The sequence below is a fragment of the Eucyclogobius newberryi genome, unplaced genomic scaffold (genome assembly GCF_026437365.1).
Source record: "Eucyclogobius newberryi isolate DKJ021-1_F unplaced genomic scaffold, fEucNew1.0.hap1 SCAF_6, whole genome shotgun sequence".
Taxonomy (NCBI): domain Eukaryota; kingdom Metazoa; phylum Chordata; class Actinopteri; order Gobiiformes; family Gobiidae; genus Eucyclogobius; species Eucyclogobius newberryi.
Genome location: NW_027316278.1, coordinates 34,506,216 through 34,528,482, shown reverse-complemented (window position 1 = coordinate 34,528,482; position 22,267 = coordinate 34,506,216). Strand labels below are relative to the sequence as shown.

Genomic DNA, 22,267 nt, shown 5'->3' with positions numbered 1-22,267 from the left:
ACGAAACCACGCCCCCGGACGGAATGGCTGGGACGCCTCGCGCCGCCTCTCCGCCTGGCTCTTGCGTCCTCTTGCGTCCTGTTCTCTGTCAGATTAGACTTAATCCTGGAGGAGGCTGTGTCAAGACGCCGCCCGCAGCCGCATCTCGGCGCGGACTCTCTGCCTTCACCCCCGCAGACAGAAACAACGGATCTTTTATTCACTTTTCACCATTTTTCTCACAGAAGATGAGCCACAGGTCTTGCTCTGCAGCCTTTGCTTGGTCGCCAATTTGCCAAAATATGTTAGCCGGCTAACTAGCTGCATAAGAGTTAGTAAATCGGATTATCCGCAAACGACATCCTCCCACGGGGTAATAACCAGCCATTATTTCCTTTCCTCAGACCCATTTCCAGGCTAAGACCTGCACGTCTCTCTCTCTCTCTCTGAGCACAACGACACCAGTTTATTCTTCTGAATGTTGCCTAAAACTAGTGCGCTTTGAACGCGGTTTGAACGCGGTTTTCTTCTCCTCTGGACGCGAATCTTGTCTGTTTTTTGGACGTGCGGAAAAGACGCCTCGAGAAAGAAGCGGAGCCTGAACCGATGCGGTAGCGAGAGCGACGCGGCGAGAAGGTCCCGAAAGAAGACGCGCCAGACCCGAGGAGACGTTAGCCCGGCCGGAGACGGAGCAAAGATGTCCGGGAAGGATAAAGACAAGCAGGAGAAGCAGTCCACCACGGAGCGCCTGGTCAAAGGTACAACTCCACCTCAACGCAACTCATTTTCACGCTGTTTTTACCCCTGGATTGATGGATAGTTTCTTGTTGTAAGAAGAACCACTTGTTGGCTCTGACCCCGGCGTTTGGGACTCGAGCGGAGCTTAGCCGGGGCTATAATTGAGTCGAGGGTAATTCGTGTTTAAAGCCAAAGCGCCAGGTAAAGTACGACAGTGGCATCATAATAAGAGCAGCAATAAAATCACAATGACGTCATAATGGCTGTTTTTAAATCCATCACGACACAATATCCGATTTTTGTGTTTTGCGATTGTTGTGAGGAAAAAACACCCGATTTAACGAGTCTCTTCGCGATTTCTGACGTGGTGATCAAACTGTGACGTTGTGTGTTTTCTTTCACGTTCGTTGTCTTAACGCGATGTTTGTCTTCCGATTATCGCGAGAGGAAAAAATATCGCGATTTCACGATTATTCAGGGTTATCGAGACTTCCTGTCATTGGTGTGGTCTAACGCGTGACGGTTCCTCAAGTTTATGAGCGGCTTTAAGAAACTGAATTTTATGAAAGACAAAATGAAGTTAAATGTAACAAAGATTGGACTAAAAATACATAATTTGTCTTCTAAAATTGTCACAATTATTATTTTTTGGGTCGTTGCGATTATATTGTGATCGGAATAATCACGATTATCGATTAACTCAATAATCTTGACATCCCTGCGCGTTACTATTCCTCAAGTTTGTGACCAGCTTTATGAAATTGATCTTTCTGAATGAAACAATTAAAACAAGTGAATATGATAAACATTGTCTGTAATGTCTATGTCTCTGTGTTGGCCCTGTGACGAGTTGGCCACTGTCCAGGGTGTACCCCGCCTAAGGCCCGAAGTCACTGGGATAGGCTCCAGTCACCCGCGACCCCGAAAGGGAACAAGTGGTAGAAAATGGATGGATGGATGGATGGATGAATATGATAAACAGTCAGATAAAACACTTGTTTGCATTTATGTGTAGTTTTTGGACTAGATTGAAGTTAAAAGACTTACATTTTGCTTCTGAAATAGTCACGATTATTTATATTTGGGTTATTACGATTATATTTTGTCCCGAATAATCACAATTATTAATCAAATAAACTTGGAATAATTTCACAATTGATGTAATGTAAACAAATTGCATCTACACATGGGACATATATCAAACTATAATATGTGGGCAGCAGTTGCTCAGTGGTTCAGTGGCTCAGGTTCGAATCCCGCTCTGGTTCAGATTCACTGAACTGGAACTGACTGGTTCCTTGATGTAAAGCTCTATATTAATGTGACTATTTGGCATTTTATAATATAGCGATTGTTTTGTGGAAATATGTAACATTTGAATATTTAGTTTATCGTTCATAATTAAAACTATTGAAAATGACAGAAACGCCTAGTATAATCAATCGTCCAAACAAAGGTATAAAGTGATATTTCTGCTCTTTTGTACTAATATGATTTAAACCAAGAACTACAAAAAACATAAACTCCCGAACCTTGGAGTAAATACTCAAAATAAAGTCAAAATTAGAAAATCTTCAAAACCTGTCACGGGCACTTTAAGTTTACATTCACAGGTTTCAAGCATAAGGATTACTTCCTGTATTGAAGGATTTGTCATGGCAGCGCTCCTCTGTTGTCATCGCAACACCGCAATTCAAATCAAAATATTTTATCAAGGTCCCGACAAAATCCTTTACATTTGGAAAGGAATCATTTGCCTGAAAAAAACAAAATGATCCTTTGACTCGAGCTGAACGGTCAGTCCACTAATCCTGAACAGTCGACCATAAATTATATTATTATTAAATTATATATTAAATAAAAGACTGAAAGTGTTTTTCAGACTTCCTATAGGTGATCTGTTCTTCTGTATCTACCTCTGTATCTACCTGCGTTGCACCAATGAAATTTCCCCATGCGGGGCAGATTCAGAACGGAGTGTTTTTGAGGCTCGGAGGGAGAGGACATTCTAACCAGGATTCATCAAACTGTGAATGAAGCTACATGTGCTCCAGCTGCGTTTGTGATGAGAGAACCACGCCCCGCCGACTGTATCTACGCAGGAGGTTTAGGGCCAAAGCTGATGTTGTGATTTAAAATTTTAGTGTGACGATTATTGTGGGAATAAACATCCCGATTTTACGATTATTTGTGATTATTAACATCATGACCAAAAAATCTTACATTTTTTCCCCTTATTGTTTGCTTCACACTTTACGGCTCCTCAATATGTGACCTGCTTTATGAAACTTTCTGAATGATAGATTTACATTTACTGTTTTGGGGAAAGGCTGAGAAGAAAGGACTTCATTTTGCTTCAAAAATCTTTTAACTGAACTAAAAAAAAGTTTTGAAATTTTCCTTCACGATTATCATTTTTGAGTCATTACAATTTCAATGTGACCTAAATAATCCTGATTATCGATTTTGCTAATAATCTTGACCCTTGATCCCTAGTGGAGACTGTGGCGATGGCTGTTTTGGCGTTGCGCAAAATGATTATTATTACATCTGCAGATTTACAAATGATTTTTCCCGTTGCGTTGTCCAGAGTCTGAAAGCAGCAGCAGCAGCAGCAGCAGCAGCAGAAGTCCCATATCTGTCCAGCCTGGGTGACATTTAGGGCACACGAAATCCTAATTGGTGCACAGGAATACATAAGGACTGCTCGGGTTACGCACCGTGACAAGATGGATTCCTTCACACTCTATTGTCGGCTGCAGTTGTTGCGCCTGCATAAATCATCGAGATACAGTACATACAGATCTCAACTAAAACTCCAGCGAGTGTTGAACGGTCCTCAGCGGCCACACACGAGCCCGTAATGTAGCGAATCAGCTCGCCGTTCCAGGTTAATGAAAAAAATATAAGAAGTCTGCCAAAGAATCTCATGCATTTCGGGAGACGAGACAGTGTGAGATGTTCAGTTCTCTGCAGGGAACATTATATCATCTAATCAAGTACAGTCTTGCAAGTAAAAATGTCACGAATGTCCGGTTAATCGATCCTCGTGATTATTCAGGTCACAATATAATTGTGAGAACTGAAAAATAATAATTGTGATAATTTTAGGAACAAAATTAAGTATTTTTAGTTCAATCCAACCCAAAATATAGATCTAAACATAAATAATGTTTTATATCTGGCTGTTTTTGTCAAATTTTACTTTATTTAGTCTTTCTGAAAGAAACATTTTGTAAAGTCTGTCACAGACTTGAGGAACAGACACACGTCAGACCACGAGAATAAAAGAAAATAAAAGATTTCACTATTTTGTTTTTCACAGTCTCAATAATGGTGATTATTTGTTAAATCGTGATGTTTTTTCTCACAATAATTGTAACACTTTGATATAATGACATCCCTATTTGAAAGTTTTAAAAATCTTGATAATGCTTCGTCGTCATAGCGCTTGTTTAACACTAATTTTGCCTGTGTAGCTGGTGTGAGGCTGAACATACATTTCATAAAAACTATATAATAAAAAGTCTCAGTGACTCAGTGACTCTTATTTGTCATCGCTGTCCTGGTTCAGAACGTTTTGTGGATATGCAGTGCTGTAGTCAACTAAAAACATGCTCTGCAGGTCAATTAATCGACCAAAAAGGGGGCGTGGCTTAGGCGCTCAAAAACGACTGAGCTTCTCCATGTGTCTGACCCAAACTATACTCACCAAACGACGACAGAAAAGTACCAGAAAGCAACGCATTTATTTGTAAAAAGGCAGATCGGGCTCGTCGTTCACTCCCAAATCTTCTGATCACTCACTCCACGTCTTCTCCTTTCAGATCTTCTCCTTTCATATAAATCCTTAATTATCGAAACAAAAAAATTAGTCGACCAATACAAATGTTTAATCAACTAAAGGACTAAAGCGGTGATGTCCAAACATATTTCACTGAGGGATTCACACAGCATGAACATATACAGAGCGGAGGGACACGGATGACATTGTGATGAACTGAATCATTGGACATTTTGAATTTGATCTTGTTTTGATGAGCCTCCACACCTTAAATAAGGCTCGGGACATTAATATTAGGTCTGTATCTCATCAAAATGTGTGTTATTTAGGTTACTATTGCAGAAGTTTACCCAATTTTACAGTAAAAAGTACAACCACATCTTGGTCTGAGAGCTGCATTTGGTCCCCAGACCATAGTTTGGAAAGCCCTGGACTAAAGACGTAGAGCCTTGTTGATACGATCGTCAACGTTACGGCAAGAAACACAACGGCTAATCGACCGCACCTCACTTTTCCCTCAGAAGTCGTCATGGGAATTGTAAAATTGACACGCGTCTCCCCATGATAACGGTAATGAGGTCAGAGGGGCGGTGGGCCGAGGGGCCGAGGGGCCGAGGGGCAGCAGGAATGCCCAGCGAGAGCCAGCGGGGACAGGCCCAGTTTAATTGTGGAAAAGAATCTCCAGCGACGCTCCCCATGTAAATATAAGACTAGTGCACTGCAGTAACGGCACGCGAGAGACCGCCGTGAGCCCTCTGCGTCCGGGTGGGCCGCTAAACATGTACGCGATCATCATAAATCCGACACTAATGGTAACGTAAAGAAAAGTGCAGTTGTTTTGTGTTGAAAATTACATTCTTTGTCATGGACACAATAAATGGATACTTTAGGAACATACTTTTGCCGGCAGGGAAAAAGGCATTTACAAACCTCACGCACAATCAAGGACTGGACCGAAAATGTAATAAACATCAGACAAATGGAAAATATTGACTTTTGGATTCAATTTGGAAATGAAAAATTTAATTAATATATTGGATACATTTTGGACTAACTGGGACCTGACTATTGGACTTAATGTGCCTTAATTTTATTTGTCATGATTTATTTTTCTATTATTAGGCCCGAGCGCCACAAGCTGGCGAGAGGCCTATTAATCTCGTATGGCCGTGCGAAGCACGGCTGCGAAAGTGCGCACGTAGTGCGCACGAAATCGAGCGCGAAGCGCTCGCCCACTTCCAAACACTCACTAACGCACTCCTTCACTCACGCACGCCCCGTGCATACTAATTAGTATGTACTAATTAGTCCCCTTATAAAGCACTCATTTGCGCTAAGTAGCTCACAAATACGTTCCCCATCTCTTGCATGTTCCGTGCATATAAGCATGTAATGCAAAAATTTAACATTATTACTGTATAGAGGGCCAAAAACACAAAGTGGGCGGAGCCCACTCAAAATTAACGAAAGTACCCGTCAGTGACCAGGGACCCACGAAAATGTATAGTTTATGATATTTGAAAAATGGGAAACATTGTTTTCGCATCGGAATATTATTAGGCCCGAGCCCCAGTAGGGCGGAGGGCCTATTGCTCCCGCAACGCTGTCTGACTAAACATGCGGGCGCAGCCCGCATGTTTGGTACCCCGTCGCCCCTGGCAAGTACAGTGAACTAGCCCATGCCGAAGGCATGGATCATGCATACTTACTCCTGCTATGACAGAAATAGTCAACAATGAGTGAATGGGCGTAGCCCATTCACTCATTGTTGACAACAGCAGCGCGAAGCGCTGCATTCCTCCAAAAACCCTCCTGGCATCGTCCTGTACGTGAGAATCCATGCCGCAGGCATGGGTCATGCTTGTATCTGCTCAAATCAATGGAAGTCTATGGGGAGTGGGCGGGGCATCCCGACGGAATAGGGAGTGACGAGCGCGTAAGCGCTCGTAATGATGACTCCACCCCATGGCGGCATCGGGAAGGCTTAGAGCTTTCAAACGATGTATAATTTGTTGTTATAGTGCTAAAAATATTATTATTAGGCCCGAGCGCCACAAGCTGGCGAGAGGCCTATTAATCTCGTAAGGCCGTGCGAAGCACGGCTGCGAAAGTGCGCACGCAGTGCGCACAAAATCGAGCGCGAAGCGCTCGCCCACTTCCAAACACTCACTAACGCACTCCTTCACTCATGCACGCCCCGTGCATACTAATTAGTAGTAGGAAAATGGAACATTACCGTTGTAATCGGGCGAAGCCCGTGCAAAAGTGCGCACTAAACGAGCATTTTACATATAAAGCACTCATTTGCGCTAAGTACCTCACGAATACGTTCCCCATCTCTTGCATGTTCCGTGCATATAAGCATGTAATGCAAAAATTTAACATTATTACTGTATAGAGGGCCAAAAACACAAAGTGGGCGGAGCCCACTCAACATTAACGAAAGTACCCGTCAGTGACCAGGGACCCAAACCATGAGGTAGGAAAGCGCGAGCGCTTTCCGAAAATGTATAGTTTATGATATTTGAAAAATGGGAAACATTGTTTTCGCATCGGAATATTTAGGCCCGAGCCCCAGCAGGGCGGAGGGCCTATTGCTCCCGCGGCAGCGTTGCAACTGTCTGCAACTGTCGCCCCTGGAACTGTCGCCCCTGGCAAGTACAGTGAACTAGCCCATGCCGAAGGCCTGGGTCATGCATACTTACTCCTGCTATGACAGAAATAGTCAACAATTTGTGAATGGGCTATGCCCATTCACTAATTGTTGACAACAGCAGCGCGAAGCGCTGCATTCCTCCAAAAACCCTCCTGGCATCGTCCCGTACGCGAGAATCCATGCCGCAGGCATGGGCCATGCTTGTATCTGCTCAAATCAATGGAAGTCTATGGGGAGTGGGCGGGGCATCCCGACGGAATAGGGAGTGACGAGCGCGTAAGCGCTCGTAATGATGATTCCACCCCATGGCGGCATCGGGAAGGCTTAGAGCTTTCAAACGATGTATAATTTGTTGTTATAGTGGAAACGGCTATATTGTTTTTGCTAAAAATATTATTAGGCCCGAGCGCCACAAGCTGGCGAGAGGCCTATTAATCTCGTAAGGCCGTGCGAAGCACGGCTGCGAAAGTGCGCACGTAGTGCGCACGAAATCGAGCGCGAAGCGCTCGCCTACTTCCAAACACTCACTAACGCACTCCTCCACTCATGCACGCCCCGTGCATACTAATTAGTTGTAGGAAAATGGAACATTACCGTTGTAAACGGGCGAAGCCCGTGCAAAAGTTCGCACTAAACGAGTTCGCGGTCGTCATCCCCATATAAAGCACTCATTTGCGCTAAGTAGCTCACGAATACGTTCCCCATCTCTTGCATGTTCCGTGCATATAAGCATGTAATGCAAAAATTGAACATTATTACTGTATAGAGGGCCAAAAACACAAAGTGGGCGGAGCCCACTCAAAATTATCGAAAGTACCCGTCAGTGACCAGGGACCCACACCATGAGGTAGGAAAGCGCGAGCGCTTTCCGAAAATGTATAGTTTATGATATTTGAAAAATGGGAAACATTGTTTTCGCATCGGAATATTATTCTTTCTTTCTTTCTTCTTCTTCTCGGGACCAACCCCCCTATTTTTCACCCAGTGAACATTGACGAAAAGTCACAAAAATTTGCACACCTCTAAAAATCGTGCCTCTCTACATTCTGGCTATTTCCCTTTTCTAAAATAAAAAAAATTGGCGCGTCAGCGCCACCAAATGTACCAAAAATGCATTGAGAGATGGGAAATGACCCAAAAAAAATCTGATCGTAGAATCATGAAATTTGGCGCAGAGGTAGATGGTGACAAGAGAAGTAAAAAATATTATTACGGCAACGCCGTCCCCCGAACCAAATGTCGGCCATATTGCTTCAAAAATGGCTAAACATGACTTCGGAGTTTTTCCAAACGTCGTACTTTTACGAACTCCTCCCAGGGCGTTGGCCCTAAAAAGCTGAAATTTGGTGAAAATGCTACTGAGGAGTGGGACATCAAAAGTTATCCAAATTACATTGATACCTCTCACGGTCTCTGTGCGGCGAAGCCGCAAACTGTAACTAAAATTTCAGAAATCTCCCATATTTAAAATTTCTGCCGTTTGCGCAGATAAAGTCCGAATTGCATCAAATTAGAATCAGTTGTTAAACTCTTTGCCCTAAACCTACTTGAAGTGAAATTAATTAATTTGGCGCGACAGCGCCCCCTATAGATTTTATATGGAGGTTAAATGTTTAGTTTTGCGAAATTATCTGAAATTTGACACACAACTTAATTTTAGCATCCCCATCAAAAAAGTCAATGAGACCCATGTCATAATTGTTATGGCTTTGCCGTAGCGATGATCGAAACCTCCCATGTTATTCCAATGGGGAAATCACCAGAACATGCTTACACTTATAAATACTTTCACCAACTCCTCCTAGGGCGTCAGCCCTATTAACGTGAAATTTGGGGAGACTCATCTTCAGGTGTGGACCATCAAAAGTTATCCTAATTTTTATTCTAAGAGTCACGGTCTGTGCGTGAAAGCCGCACATTTTGCCAAGAATTCAAAATAAAATTGCTTTTTGATGGTAAAACAAAGGGGAGAAGATGTGACAGCGTCACAGATTCAGCAGTAGGCGTAATAAAAGGACAATTGGGGCGCGTTAGCGCCCCCTCCTCTTGCGGCGTGGCGGCGGCGTAGCGAGGGCCGATCATTGCCGCTTGCGGCTATATTTATTATTATTTTTCTTGCTCTCTGGTTCTGTTTCTTGTTTTATTGTATATATATTAAAACATGAAAAATGACATCCCTAAAAAGCAAAGCATTTTTACCATAATTTTGTGCTTTCCAAAATTAGTATCAATTAGTATGCAATATCAATAATAACATTCTCATGATATAACAATACAATAAAAGAATTTGCTCAAATTTATCTGTGAAGGTTCAAGTGTCGCACAAAATGTGAATTGTCGATGCATTTAACCATAAAAATGGTTTTCTTTGGAAGATTACACTTCTGTTGATTTTATTTTTACTCAGCTCATTTTTAATAGTTTTAACTATCGACAATACACATCTTCCACCTGTTAAGAACAAGAACATACTAGGAGGTTACAGTTGTGAAAGAAAAGGCATTTTGTAGTCGTGTATTTGTTATTAAACCATCTTTACTCACAGGTTCTGAACTGGTTAGTACAGTGTATATTGCATTATTTTAAGATAAGATAAGATAAGATAATCCTTTATTGTCCCACATGGGGAAATTTCATTGATGCAACGCAGGTAGATACAGAGGTAGATACAGAAGAACAGATCACTTATAGGAAGTCTGAAAAACACTTTCAGTAGAAGATCTCCTATAAATAAATAAAAACTCCCATAGACAAATAAATAAATAAATACCATTGCATGTGATCCCGACAGTAATTGCACATGAATATGTGTCACGACAGCACATAGATTGCACATGAATTTCACAGTAATTGCACATGAATTGCACATGATTTCCAACAGCAATTGCACATATGACAGAATTGCACATCAGTATTAGGTTAGGTCAGTATTGCGACGGGATAACGTGACGATCTCCGGCAGGGCCGGCCCAGCCTATAAGCGAACTAAGCAGCCGCGTAGGGCCCCGAGGCGTTAATAGGGCCCCCAATCTGGCAACCCGTCTTATGAGAAGCGCAAGCGCAGCGTGCGCCACTAGTGTAGTAGCGCTGCTGGCGCGGCAGCGCACACAGCGGTAACATATAACGCACAAACCGCATTTATTTGTAATGACAATCTGGCAACCGAGACACCAAACCTGCGCTGATTGGGCAACTTCATTGTGCGCGAGGAGCTCGAGAGCAAAACATAAACACAACACAACGTGGTCCCTGCGTGGTCCTCATGTCCAGAGGAATATATCCCCCCGATGCCGAAAAACGAAAGAAGAAACTTCTTGACGATGTAAAGAAACTGCAAACTCAACAACACTCTCCAGGTATTGAACTTCTCTTACAAAGAGACGGTTAATGCTGCTGTTTGAAACAACACGATTCTGTCACATTAGTTCGCTCAGGCTGGAGGCGACGAGAGCTCTGCCCCGCGCATAATAATATGTATCTGAATGAAAGATAATGAGCTTAACATTTACACCAGCCCGGTAGTGTTAGCTGCAGGTGAGGCCGGTGAGGGGCGTCTATGGCCCGGGTCACTAAGAGGCGGAGATCCGGTCCGGACGAGCGCCGTCTCGTCCAGAACCTCTGACGTGAAACTTTGGAGTGAACAGTGTGCGGCCCCTGTCCTGGGCCCCTGTCCCGGGCCCCTGTGCAGCCTCAGTCAGAGATGAGCGGTTTGAGTTTGCGTCCCTCTCTCACATCTCCATGTGTGAGATCAATCGTGACTCGTGATGTCTGTTTTACTTTGACTTCTTAACGTGCAATAAGAGGAACGTAAAGGTTTATGCATGTCAGGTCCATCAGCCAATCACATCACAGCATTGTTTCATGCAGGAGTCCAGTGTGTGATGTTCTGATCAGAACAAACATTTATATTGTAATTAACTTTTAATAGAGCAATAAAACATTTCAATTTATTTAAAAAGCATCGTTAGACTATTTGTTATAAATTATAATAAATTGATAGTGAAAAATAACCAGACATATTATGATTACGTCTGTTATAGAATAATACTATATATTTTTATACAAAAGTGGCAAAGTTGCAGAAATGCAGTCTCTTCACTATAGCTAGGTTTGGACCTTCACTTCTAGTTCTGGTCATTCTCTGGGAATAATATGTTTGCACTGTTTTATCAGTGTTAATTGTTAATCAAGCAACGCTTATGCCATTTGTTTAATTTAATATAACTTGTTTTGTCACTTTGGCAAGAAGGAACAGTTGGGAGCTGTAAAAGATAAATAGTAAGGATAACTATTACTTTTACATTTTCAGTTAAAATGAATCAATTTGACCATAATTATTTTTCATAGCCAATATTGTATTGAGTAATTAAGTACACTAATGTATTAATAACTGGCTTCAGTCATTTTCTCCTGGCACAGTTTCATCACATCATCATTTTATAGCATTACAACCTCAACATTTTACTCTTACTTTAGCCGGCTGGACCACATTAAAATGCACCAGAAGACCCAAAAAAGGTCTGAAAATCTCTGGGGGAGAGCCCCCAGACCCCCCCCTGTTCATTAATTTAAACTAATGTGCTAATGTGGCTGTCGACCCTTAACGCCCACAAATACGCCCAAAAACATATCTGGGACGTGTGTTATTTGTACAGGGAGTAGAGGTGATGTCAGCGGAATACCAAGTTGCATTGTGGGATTTAAGTTAGCAATATTTGAGCTTGTGAGGTGCTGAGAATAAACTAACTGGCAAACAGATGCCCTGGAGTTTTGGTGCGCTTTGTTAGCGTTGAAGAAAGTTCCCATATGTGAATTGTTTACTGACAATGGCAATAAAACTGATTCTGATGACGTGGTGAGGGGCCCCCAAAAATGTTTTCGCTTAGGGCCCCCTGAAGGCTTGGGCCGGCCCTGATCTCCGGGTAAGACGACTGTTCTCCGCAGTTTCATGAGTTCCTCCTTTGTGTAAACGCGGTACGGCGCCGGAGCCGGGGGGCGGGGCCGGAGCCGGGGGGCGGGGCCGGAGCCGGGGGACTCAGAGCCAAGACACATCGCAACGACACGACGAAAACACTCAATCCAGCCGAATAAAGTCAAAACAAGTTAATTTAAAGCGATTCCAGTGCGTGTCCCGATCGTTCGTGAAGTTCCTCTTTCATATAAACGTGTATATAAACGTGTACCGACGACACGCCGTACTTTAGCGCGGCCGAAGGGCGCGGGGGGGGGGGGGGGGGGGGCTGGTGGGCTCGCTCGGAGCTAGCTCACGTCACAACAACACAACGAACGCAACGAAAAACGCTCAAATCCAGCCGAAAAAAGTCAAAAACAGTTGAATTAAAACTATTCCAGCGCGTGTCCCTATCGTACAGTAAAATAGAAAAAATATACTAACTATATTTACAAAATATAGGAGATAAAGCACAATAAGTGTGAGAAAGAAGAGAGAGCGTTTACACCGGGCTGCCAGCTGTACCAGCGCCTTATTTTGGGAGTTATTGTAGAAAGTCCATTCATAAACGACCCGCCATCCAAGGTGCTGTGCAGTGGAAAGATCGTCCACTATAATGTTTTCGTCACAGGTTTTGTCACTGACTAAAATGAAACTGAATCTAAATTAAAGGTAATCATAACAACAATAAAATATGACTAAGATTACTTGCATGTTTGTAGATATTTTTATCACATATTTTCGTCACATAATAAAAAATAAATCACTAAAAGCAACCGGTGGAGATCTCACACTCTATATATTCATGAAGTAAAGCAATTACTATTATTATAGTTTTAAAAAAAGTATTATGTTTGACTAAAGGATTTGGATTTAGTCGTCTAAATTAACGTGACATTTTGTCGAATAAAACTAAAAGAATGATTGACTAGATCTAGACTAAAGCCAAGAATGTTTTAATCCAAAAGCTAAGACTAAATCCAGTTTTAGTCAAGTCATTGTGATTCATTTCTCACATACATTTTATGTTTGGGATTATGTAAGTAAGTAAGAGTTAGTTATCACCTGAGAACCACTGGTCCGACCAACACCTGAGAACCACTGGACCGACCAACACCTGAGAACCACTGGACCGACCAACACCTGAGAACCACTGGACCGACCAACACCTGAGAACCACTGGACCGACCAACACCTGAGAACCACTGGTCCGACCAACACCTGAGAACCACTGGACCGACCAACACCTGAGAACCACTGGTCCGACCAACACCACCAACACCTGAGAACCACTGGACCGACCAACACCTGAGAACCACTGGACCGACCAACACCTGAGAACCACTGGACCGACCAACACCACCAACACCTGAGAACCACTGGACCGACCAACACCTGAGAACCACTGGACCGACCAACACCTGAGAACCACTGGTCCGACCAACACCACCAACACCTGAGAACCACTGGACCGACCAACACCTGAGAACCACTGGACCGACCAACACCTGAGAACCACTGGACCGACCAACACCTGAGAACCACTGGACCGACCAACACCTGAGAACCACTGGACCGACCAACACCTGAGAACCACTGGACCGACCAACACCTGAGAACCACTGGACCGACCAACACCTGAGAACCACTGGACCGACCAACACCTGAGAACCACTGGACCGACCAACACCTGAGAACCACTGGACCGACCAACACCTGAGAACCACTGGTCCGACCAACACCTGAGAACCACTGGACCGACCAACACCTGAGAACCACTGGTCCGACCAACACCACCAACACCTGAGAACCACTGGACCGACCAACACCTGAGAACCACTGGACCGACCAACACCTGAGAACCACTGGACCGACCAACACCACCAACACCTGAGAACCACTGGACCGACCAACACCTGAGAACCACTGGACCGACCAACACCTGAGAACCACTGGTCCGACCAACACCACCAACACCTGAGAACCACTGGACCGACCAACACCTGAGAACCACTGGTCCGACCAACACCACCAACACCTGAGAACCACTGGACCGACCAACACCTGAGAACCACTGGACCGACCAACACCTGAGAACCACTGGACCGACCAACACCTGAGAACCACTGGACCGACCAACACCTGAGAACCACTGGACCGACCAACACCTGAGAACCACTGGACCGACCAACACCTGAGAACCACTGGACCGACCAACACCTGAGAACCACTGAACCGACCAACACCTGAGAACCACTGGACCGACCAACACCTGAGAACCACTGGACCGACCAACACCTGAGAACCACTGGTCCGACCAACACCTGAGAACCACTGGACCGACCAACACCTGAGAACCACTGGTCCGACCAACACCACCAACACCTGAGAACCACTGGACCGACCAACACCTGAGAACCACTGGACCGACCAACACCTGAGAACCACTGGACCGACCAACACCACCAACACCTGAGAACCACTGGACCGACCAACACCTGAGAACCACTGGACCGACCAACACCTGAGAACCACTGGTCCGACCAACACCACCAACACCTGAGAACCACTGGACCGACCAACACCTGAGAACCACTGGACCGACCAACACCTGAGAACCACTGGACCGACCAACACCTGAGAACCACTGGACCGACCAACACCTGAGAACCACTGGACCGACCAACACCTGAGAACCACTGGACCGACCAACACCTGAGAACCACTGGACCGACCAACACCTGAGAATGATTGCACTGACCAACACCTGAGGACCACTATTCATCCTAATGAGGCAGCAAATTAAAAACATGAATTATGATGTTTGTAGACAGAAAAATGGCTGTTTATGTTTATTACATTTACCAATGAGTAATAAACAAGTTATAAACGAGTAATAAACATCAATATCATACTTCAACCTACACTTTTATAAGTCTTACATATTATTAGATGTGAAACAACAGTTCTCTGCCAAAAGGCTGTGGCCTTTTCTGTTTTTGGTGCATTTATTGTCCAGCATAACGTTAGATTTGAGAAATGTTAATTACGTGCTCGTTAGCGTGTGTGCTCACGTCGTATCCGACACAGACGCGGGCTGTTTAGTGCGGTTCGGTCTAATACATTCACTGATAATGAGAGCACTCTGAAGTGGCACACTGCTCCCCATTCAGCGACGCCCAGCCGCGACTTTGCAATTCAATCCACCGCCATTGTGCCCATCCCTGAAACAATGGCCGACATGTCCCCAGAGGTGGTCCGGTGTCGCGCTCGTCCCTCTGTCCCTCCGTCCCCCCTGCCCAGTGCATGGATCGTAGCACCTTTGTCCCGGGGTGTTTGTTGTCGTTCCAGACGAGGCGATTGGCGCGGGGGTGTCGGACCGGAGCGGTCGAGCCGAGGACTTCATCAAACATTCATGCTAATTAGGCCGGCGGGGAGGGGGGGCTAATGACAGGGAGGGGGGGCTAATGACGGGGAGGCGCTCATAGTCTCGTCTTGTATTTTTAACTGAAGCGTCTCTTCTTGTCGCCATTTGGGAATGTGCAAGTCACGTTTTTCTCCACGGAAGTCACGCTCGATGAGTTTGATTGCGGCTTTCTGACTAGTTTGCTGAATGTTCTTCCTACTCTTTCATCCCCGTTTAACGCAACTCTGTCCTGTCCAATTAAACCAGGGCCAAAAACGACGACGACAAAAACAATAGAAACTTATTGGTGTTTTTGGAGACGAGCCACTAGACAGAGTTACAGGTCAGATGTTTTTAACCAATAAAAACAACCGTAATTGAACAAATGTAATATTAATTGAATTCCAAACTTTGAATAATTCGAGGCAAAGCAGGTGACGGGCTCCTCCAGAAAAGTTGCGTTGTCTAGCATGAGCTAAAATTTGAGTCTGACTATTATTGTGAGGACAAAACATTGTGATTTAACAATTATTCGTCATTATTAATATCACGACCAAAATAACAATTGAATCCTAAATTTTCTTTCCTTTCGCTTTATTAAATAAAACTTTCTGAACAATCAATTTGACATGAGATAAAAGATTAAAAAAACACAAATCTTTCAATTGAACAAAAAAATTGGTTCATTTATAAATTGAATTGGTTCATTATAAATTGAACCAAACATGGGCCATTGGGCCCATACATTGGGCCAAATAGTTTAAACTTTCAAAATAAACTAAAATTGGCGATTAGATTAGCAATTATTTTAGCTGTCGGCTAATAATGCATCTCGTTATAAAAACATATTTTCATTTGTGTTTTAGAATCTGTTAAATCCAGATTACAATGACCAAAACTCAGCTACAGTTATTTCTTATAGTCGAGCGGCCACAATGAGTCAATTAATCACTGCAGCTTACTTCGCTAATCAGCGATACGAGACAAAGACTGAATGAAAAATCACAATTCTAATAGTCTCAATTACCTGCAGTTGTGTAAAATAATTGTGTTTATAATTGTGAACTATGTCTTGTGCAGAGAACTAAATGCAAGCTCGACTCCTTTGGGTCTTTGTCTACGTAAAACCATCTACAAACTGGTTGAGATCGTCACATTTGAGTCTTTTCTCAAAAGTTAATGCTTCTGTGCGTAGGTTAAATGGAAACCACGATGGAAGGTTTGAGATCGAGGTCACAATTCAAACAAATCAATTTCAATACTAAAGAATATACTGTATTTTCTGAACTATAAGTCGCACCTTTTTTCATAGTTTTGGCCGGGGTGCGATTCATATTTATATTTATACTTATATTTATACTTATATACTTATACTAGGACTCCGGAGCGACTTATATGCTAGATTATTTGTTATTTTCACACTTGCAACCACATTTCATACTCAGGGGAAACTTATATATGTTTTTTTCTTCTCTATTATTAATTTTTTGGCTGGTGCGACTTATACTCCAGTGCGACTTATAGTCCGCAAAATACGGCACTTGATTTTCAGTACCAATTTCAATACCGCAGTGAGATTTTCTTTTTACATTATGGTTTTAGACAACAAACAGAAAAACTATTGAAACACGACCAGAGTAATTATTTTTAATTATATACATTTTTTAATCAAACACAAAAACTCTTTTTGATTGATTGATTTATTTTACATTTTTCAAAAAATCGAACACAAAAACAAACAAGCAGAAAGCAAATCACAAAATAAAAAAAGTTAAATTAAATCCAGGGTCGGTCAAATTAGTCCTTTTCCTAAATTATTTTTTTTTCCCCCCATTTTTCCAAATAATAGTTATTTTTTTAATCAAACCCTGGTGGTTTTATACTAGTCCTGATTAAGCTTGAGATCATTCTAAAACTGCTCAGGAAAGGTCACTTTTTTTTCCTGTTTGTGATTTTGTTGTTGTATCAATACTTACTCAATGAGTATCTAGTTTCGATGCTAGTTTAAGTATTGCCTAGTATCTGATTCGATACTTTTGACAACCCTAGTCTATCGATAAGTATGGCATTTGTTTACACCCGCACATATAATTCAGTATCGCAGCGGGTAATGCGCTGATAATGCTGATTTGGACTTGAACACCAGGTTGCGCAGCTTTTATTTCATTGCTTTCGGCTTCTTTGTGGTAAAATTGTACCATTCGCACCTTTCGTGGTGTCTGTTGTTGGCTGTCAGTGGCGTCTTCTTGATTCATTGAGTTTGGCGCCGGGCTCGTTCTGAGTTGGAAGACGTTCGTTGGTATCAGGGCCCACTATTATTGTCCAGCACGACTGACCGCTGCCAACTGCAAACACTTGTGAATTTGCTTCTGAAGAGTGGCTGCCGGCTCAAATTGTGAAGAAGAATCTGCGTTTTGGATGCTTCCATGTTTCTTGTAGTTTATTTAAGTGGCCTTAATGTTAAAATGCACCGGAGGAATACAAACAAAATCACAATTAATTCCAATTTCTTTGTAGAAATTATTATGTGGTTACAGAGGTCCGTAAAGGAGCCGAAACTGTACTGAAGTACTGAGTATTTTATAGAAGTGTGCAGTTAAGTAACACATATTTTACATTTATACATATATATATATATTTATATATATATATATATATATATATATATATAAATATATATATAAATGTATAGATATAGATATATATATCCCTCGCCACCACAGACATTGTTGATTCATTTCTCCCTGTGGCCCTCAGAGGCAACTGTTGTTGTGATTTGGGCCTTACAAAAATAAATTGATTTGATTATCACGCCAACTGCCCCAATAATCAAGAACTGGACCGACATTAAAATTGACGAAATAAAAAAAGTTTTAAAGACTTTCATTTTGTTTTGATACAATTAAAGAAGTTATTTGGTCTCCTACACCTGATCCTCTCCTTCTCTCTCTCGTTTCTCTCTCTCGTTTCTCTCTCTCGTTTCTCTCTCTCGTTTCTCTCTCTCGTTTCTCTCTCGTTTCTCTCTCTTGTCTTCTCTTTCTTGCCTTCTCTTTTGCCTTCTCTTCTCTCTCGCCTTCTCTCTCTCGTCTTCTCTCTCTCGTTTTCTCTCTCTCGCCTTCTCTCTTCTCTCTTCTCTCTCTCTCGCCTACTCTCTTGTCTTCTCTCTTGTCTTCTCTCTCTCGCCTTCTCTCTCTTGTCTTCTCTCTCTCGTCTTCTCTCTCTCGTCTTCTCTCTCTCGCCTTCTCTCTCTTGTCTTCTCTCTCTCGTCTTCTCTCTTTCGTCTTCTCTCTCTCGTCTTCTCTCTCTTGTCTTCTCTCTCTCGTCTTCTCTCTCTCTTCTTCTCTCTCTCGCCTTCTCTCTTCTCTCATCTTCTCTCTCTCGTCTTCTCTCTTTCGTCTTCTCTCTCTCGTCTTCTCTCTCTTCTTCTCTCTCTCGCCTTCTCTCTTCTCTCATCTTCTCTCTCTCGTCTTCTCTCTCTTGTCTTCTCTCTTTCGTCTTCTCTCTCTCGCCTTCTCTCTCTTGTCTTCTCTCTCTCGTCTTCTCTCTTTCGTCTTCTCTCTCTCGTCTTCTCTCTCTCGCCTTCTCTCTCTTGTCTTCTCTCTCTCGTCTTCTCTCTTTCGTCTTCTCTCTCTCGTCTTCTCTCTCTCGTCTTCTCTCTTTCGTCTTCTCTCTCTCGTCTTCTCTCTCTCGTCTTCTCTCTTTCGTCTTCTCTCTCTCGCCTTCTCTCTCTCATCTTCTCTCTCTCGTCTTCTCTCTTTCGTCTTCTCTCTCTCACCGTCTCTCTCTTGTCTTCTCTCTCTCGTCTTCTCTCTCTCGTCTTCTCTCTTTCGTCTTCTCTCTCTCGTCTTCTCTCTCTTGTCTTCTCTCTCTCGTCTTCTCTCTCTCTTCTTCTCTCTCTCGCCTTCTCTCTTCTCTCATCTTCTCTCTCTCGTCTTCTCTCTTTCGCCTTCTCTCTCTCGCCTTCTCTCTCTCGTCTTCTCTCTCTCTCTCGTCTTCTCTCTCTTGCTTTTAGGCAAACAGCGTCTGAATTCGGAGCTCGGCTAATAAAGGCTTTTGCTAATCTTACTTTCGGCAGTCCCCTGGCTTAAACAGTAGGTCTGTCTCTCACTCTACTCTTTGTCCATCTCTCTCTCTCCCCCTCCCTTCCTCCCTCTCCCTCCCTCTCTCTTTCTCTCCCTCTCACTGTTTATTTATACCGGGCTCAGCTCATGACGCTCAGCCTTAACTGTGGACAGGATCACTGGATTTGTAGAAGTTTTTGAGCTATTTTCACTGATGTGTGTGTGTAGATTAGTTTACACCTGAACACAATGACCAATGTTAATAATCTTAATCACGTTAGCGGGAAATTGATATTGCAGCATCTAGACCAAAAATCAAAGTCCAGGTTTTTGTCCAGGTTTAGTCTGTCCAGATATTGTGCTTTTTGTGAGTGACAGATGGATTAATCAGTCACAGGTTCTAGAGCTGGACAATTAATACAAAAAACATAAAACAAGGAACAAGGCCAGAGAGCAATACAAAGCTAAAAATAACAATAATAATAAATAATAGTAATAATAAAGGCATAATAAAAATCCCGACATAAAAAGTCTAACATAAAAGTCCCATTTAGTCCAAAGATCCTGAAATTTCTCTTTTTTTCAAAACAAGTCTCAAAGTAAATTTTTCCATTTGTCGAATGTCTGTCACACTGTCAGTCCAGTCCTTGATCGTTGGTGAGGTCTGTGTCATCCACCTCTTTGTGATTGCCTTTTTTCCGCCGCCAGGAGTATATTCCAAAGGTTCATCCCATTATATACTTTCCATCTATATTCTCCAGCAGGTCAGGACAAAACGACATATACAGTTACAGACCTGTTTCCTCTCAAGGTTTATTTCTGTCTGTGCCTTCGACTGACACGTGACTGAAGTCTGAGCGTCTCTGTGAAAGAGTGATTACTACTGCCAACTATCATTGAAATACCTTTCTTAAGAAATTCATTTAATCTCTTTTTTGTTGTTGCTCGTCCCTGATTCGTCTCGATCATCTACGCAAGTGAAATTTTTCAGTTTATGTCTTTGCATTTATTATTGTCACATGAAAGAATAGAATTTTTAAAAAGGGATTTAAATGTTGGATGCCTCGGTGTAGGGTGCTGGGTCCTCGCTGGAGCCCCCTTCTCATGGATCCACCCTCTGCACAGCTCTTAAATGCACCCCCCCTCCGCTCTTAAACCCACCCACTCTGTCATTTCATCTGTTTCTATGTTGATTGGCTGTGTGGGCGTGATGACATGCTCCCAGCGCGGCGTCTTGGAGTCTTTCTCTGTATTCTAATCGCAAAATGCTCTGATTTATAAACCACCACAGGACTAAAATGCTAACGCAGGGACGGCAGTGGTGCAGTGGCGGAGCGTTCGCCCACAAACCACAAAGTTGGTGGTTCGAGCCCAGTATTGAGTAGTAGGAACCACTGTTGTTTTCTGAGCCGATCAGTTCGTTTTATTGTCTGCAATGAAAGGGTCATTCCATGAAATCAGAACTTTTTCAACATTGAAAAATGTAAAATAAAGTTGTTGGGAATTTTTTTCATTTATTTCCTTTTCTAATCATTCATTTTTAAATAAACAAAATATTCAAAATATGCCTATCTCATTATTTTTTGTAGGGGATTTTAAGGATTCATCAAATGTTTTTGTGTTGGATTAAATATCAGCAGTTTGGAAACAAGAATGACAGTAATAATCCATGCTAGTTCAGAGTAACATGTTGCACATATTGAAATTGGAATGTAGACATGAATTAAATCAGTGTGAAGAACAAAACAGATTGAGTTATGCATAATTTCTTTTAGAGATATTGAGATATTGTGAAACAATGAGATTACATTGAGAACAGTAGAAACAATTTAATTCAATTTTGCTAAAGACAAGCCCCAAAACACACTTTTATAATTATGAATTTGATTCAATGCCTTAATAGTCATTGTATAAATAAGCTAAACGATAGCATGCAATAATTCACATTTAAAAAGTTGTTGTGATATGTTATGACCAAGGCACAGATTTTGTGGAATAAAAATGAGAAAACAACACATTCGCAGTGTCATCTTTAAAATAAGAGCATCAAATTATATTCTTGCACTTTAGTGGTTAATTTTGCCATCTATTCAAGTTTTGTGCAATACTTACATCTCTGAAATAAATGTACAGCCACATTTTAGGAGCTGTCTGATCGAGTGACATAATAACATCAATCTGAATCATTTATTTAAGTTTGATATTAGTGCTCCTTTTCTTCAGTTTTTGAGTGTTTTGTGTCGCGTATGTCTCTGTTTGATCCAGCGTTCTGAGGCAGTGACCTTTGCAGCTGCGGTAAAAGGACTGTGTAGGAGGCAGATTACAGGCACACTGGGTCGCTTTAGGTCTGTCCCTCCTCTGCATCTCTCAAGAAATATGTTTATTATGAAAAGAAATGACAACTGTGTTCATTTTTGGCCTTGGTAGGAAATGTATGTTGTACGGACGCCATTTTTTAATCGTGTTTTAAATAGTAGAAAAAACTTCAGTTGTAGTCATCTGGACTCAGATAGAAAAAATAAACTTCTATTTTTTCAAACTGAGTCCAGATGACTACAACTGAAGCTTTTTCTACTATGGAATACGCCTGGACGAATGAGGGATTACACCGACGTGTTTTAAATAGTGCTTTTAGAACCTTTAAACATTTGGTGTTTATTTTATTTATTTTATTTATTTTATTTATTTTATT

General features: G+C 42.3%; 1 protein-coding gene across 3 annotated transcripts in view; it reads left to right on the top strand.

The window, feature by feature from the left end:
* Nucleotides 1–22,267, top strand: part of LOC140346682 (serine/threonine-protein phosphatase 2B catalytic subunit gamma isoform-like) — a 56,734-nt gene continuing 34,467 nt past the window's right edge. For all 3 annotated transcript variants that reach the window (XM_072432862.1, XM_072432861.1, XM_072432860.1), the window contains exon 1: nt 1–737. In XM_072432862.1, coding sequence (XP_072288963.1) covers nt 677–737 — 61 coding nt within the window. In that variant the 5' untranslated portion in view covers nt 1–676. The remainder of the gene's footprint in view (nt 738–22,267) is intronic.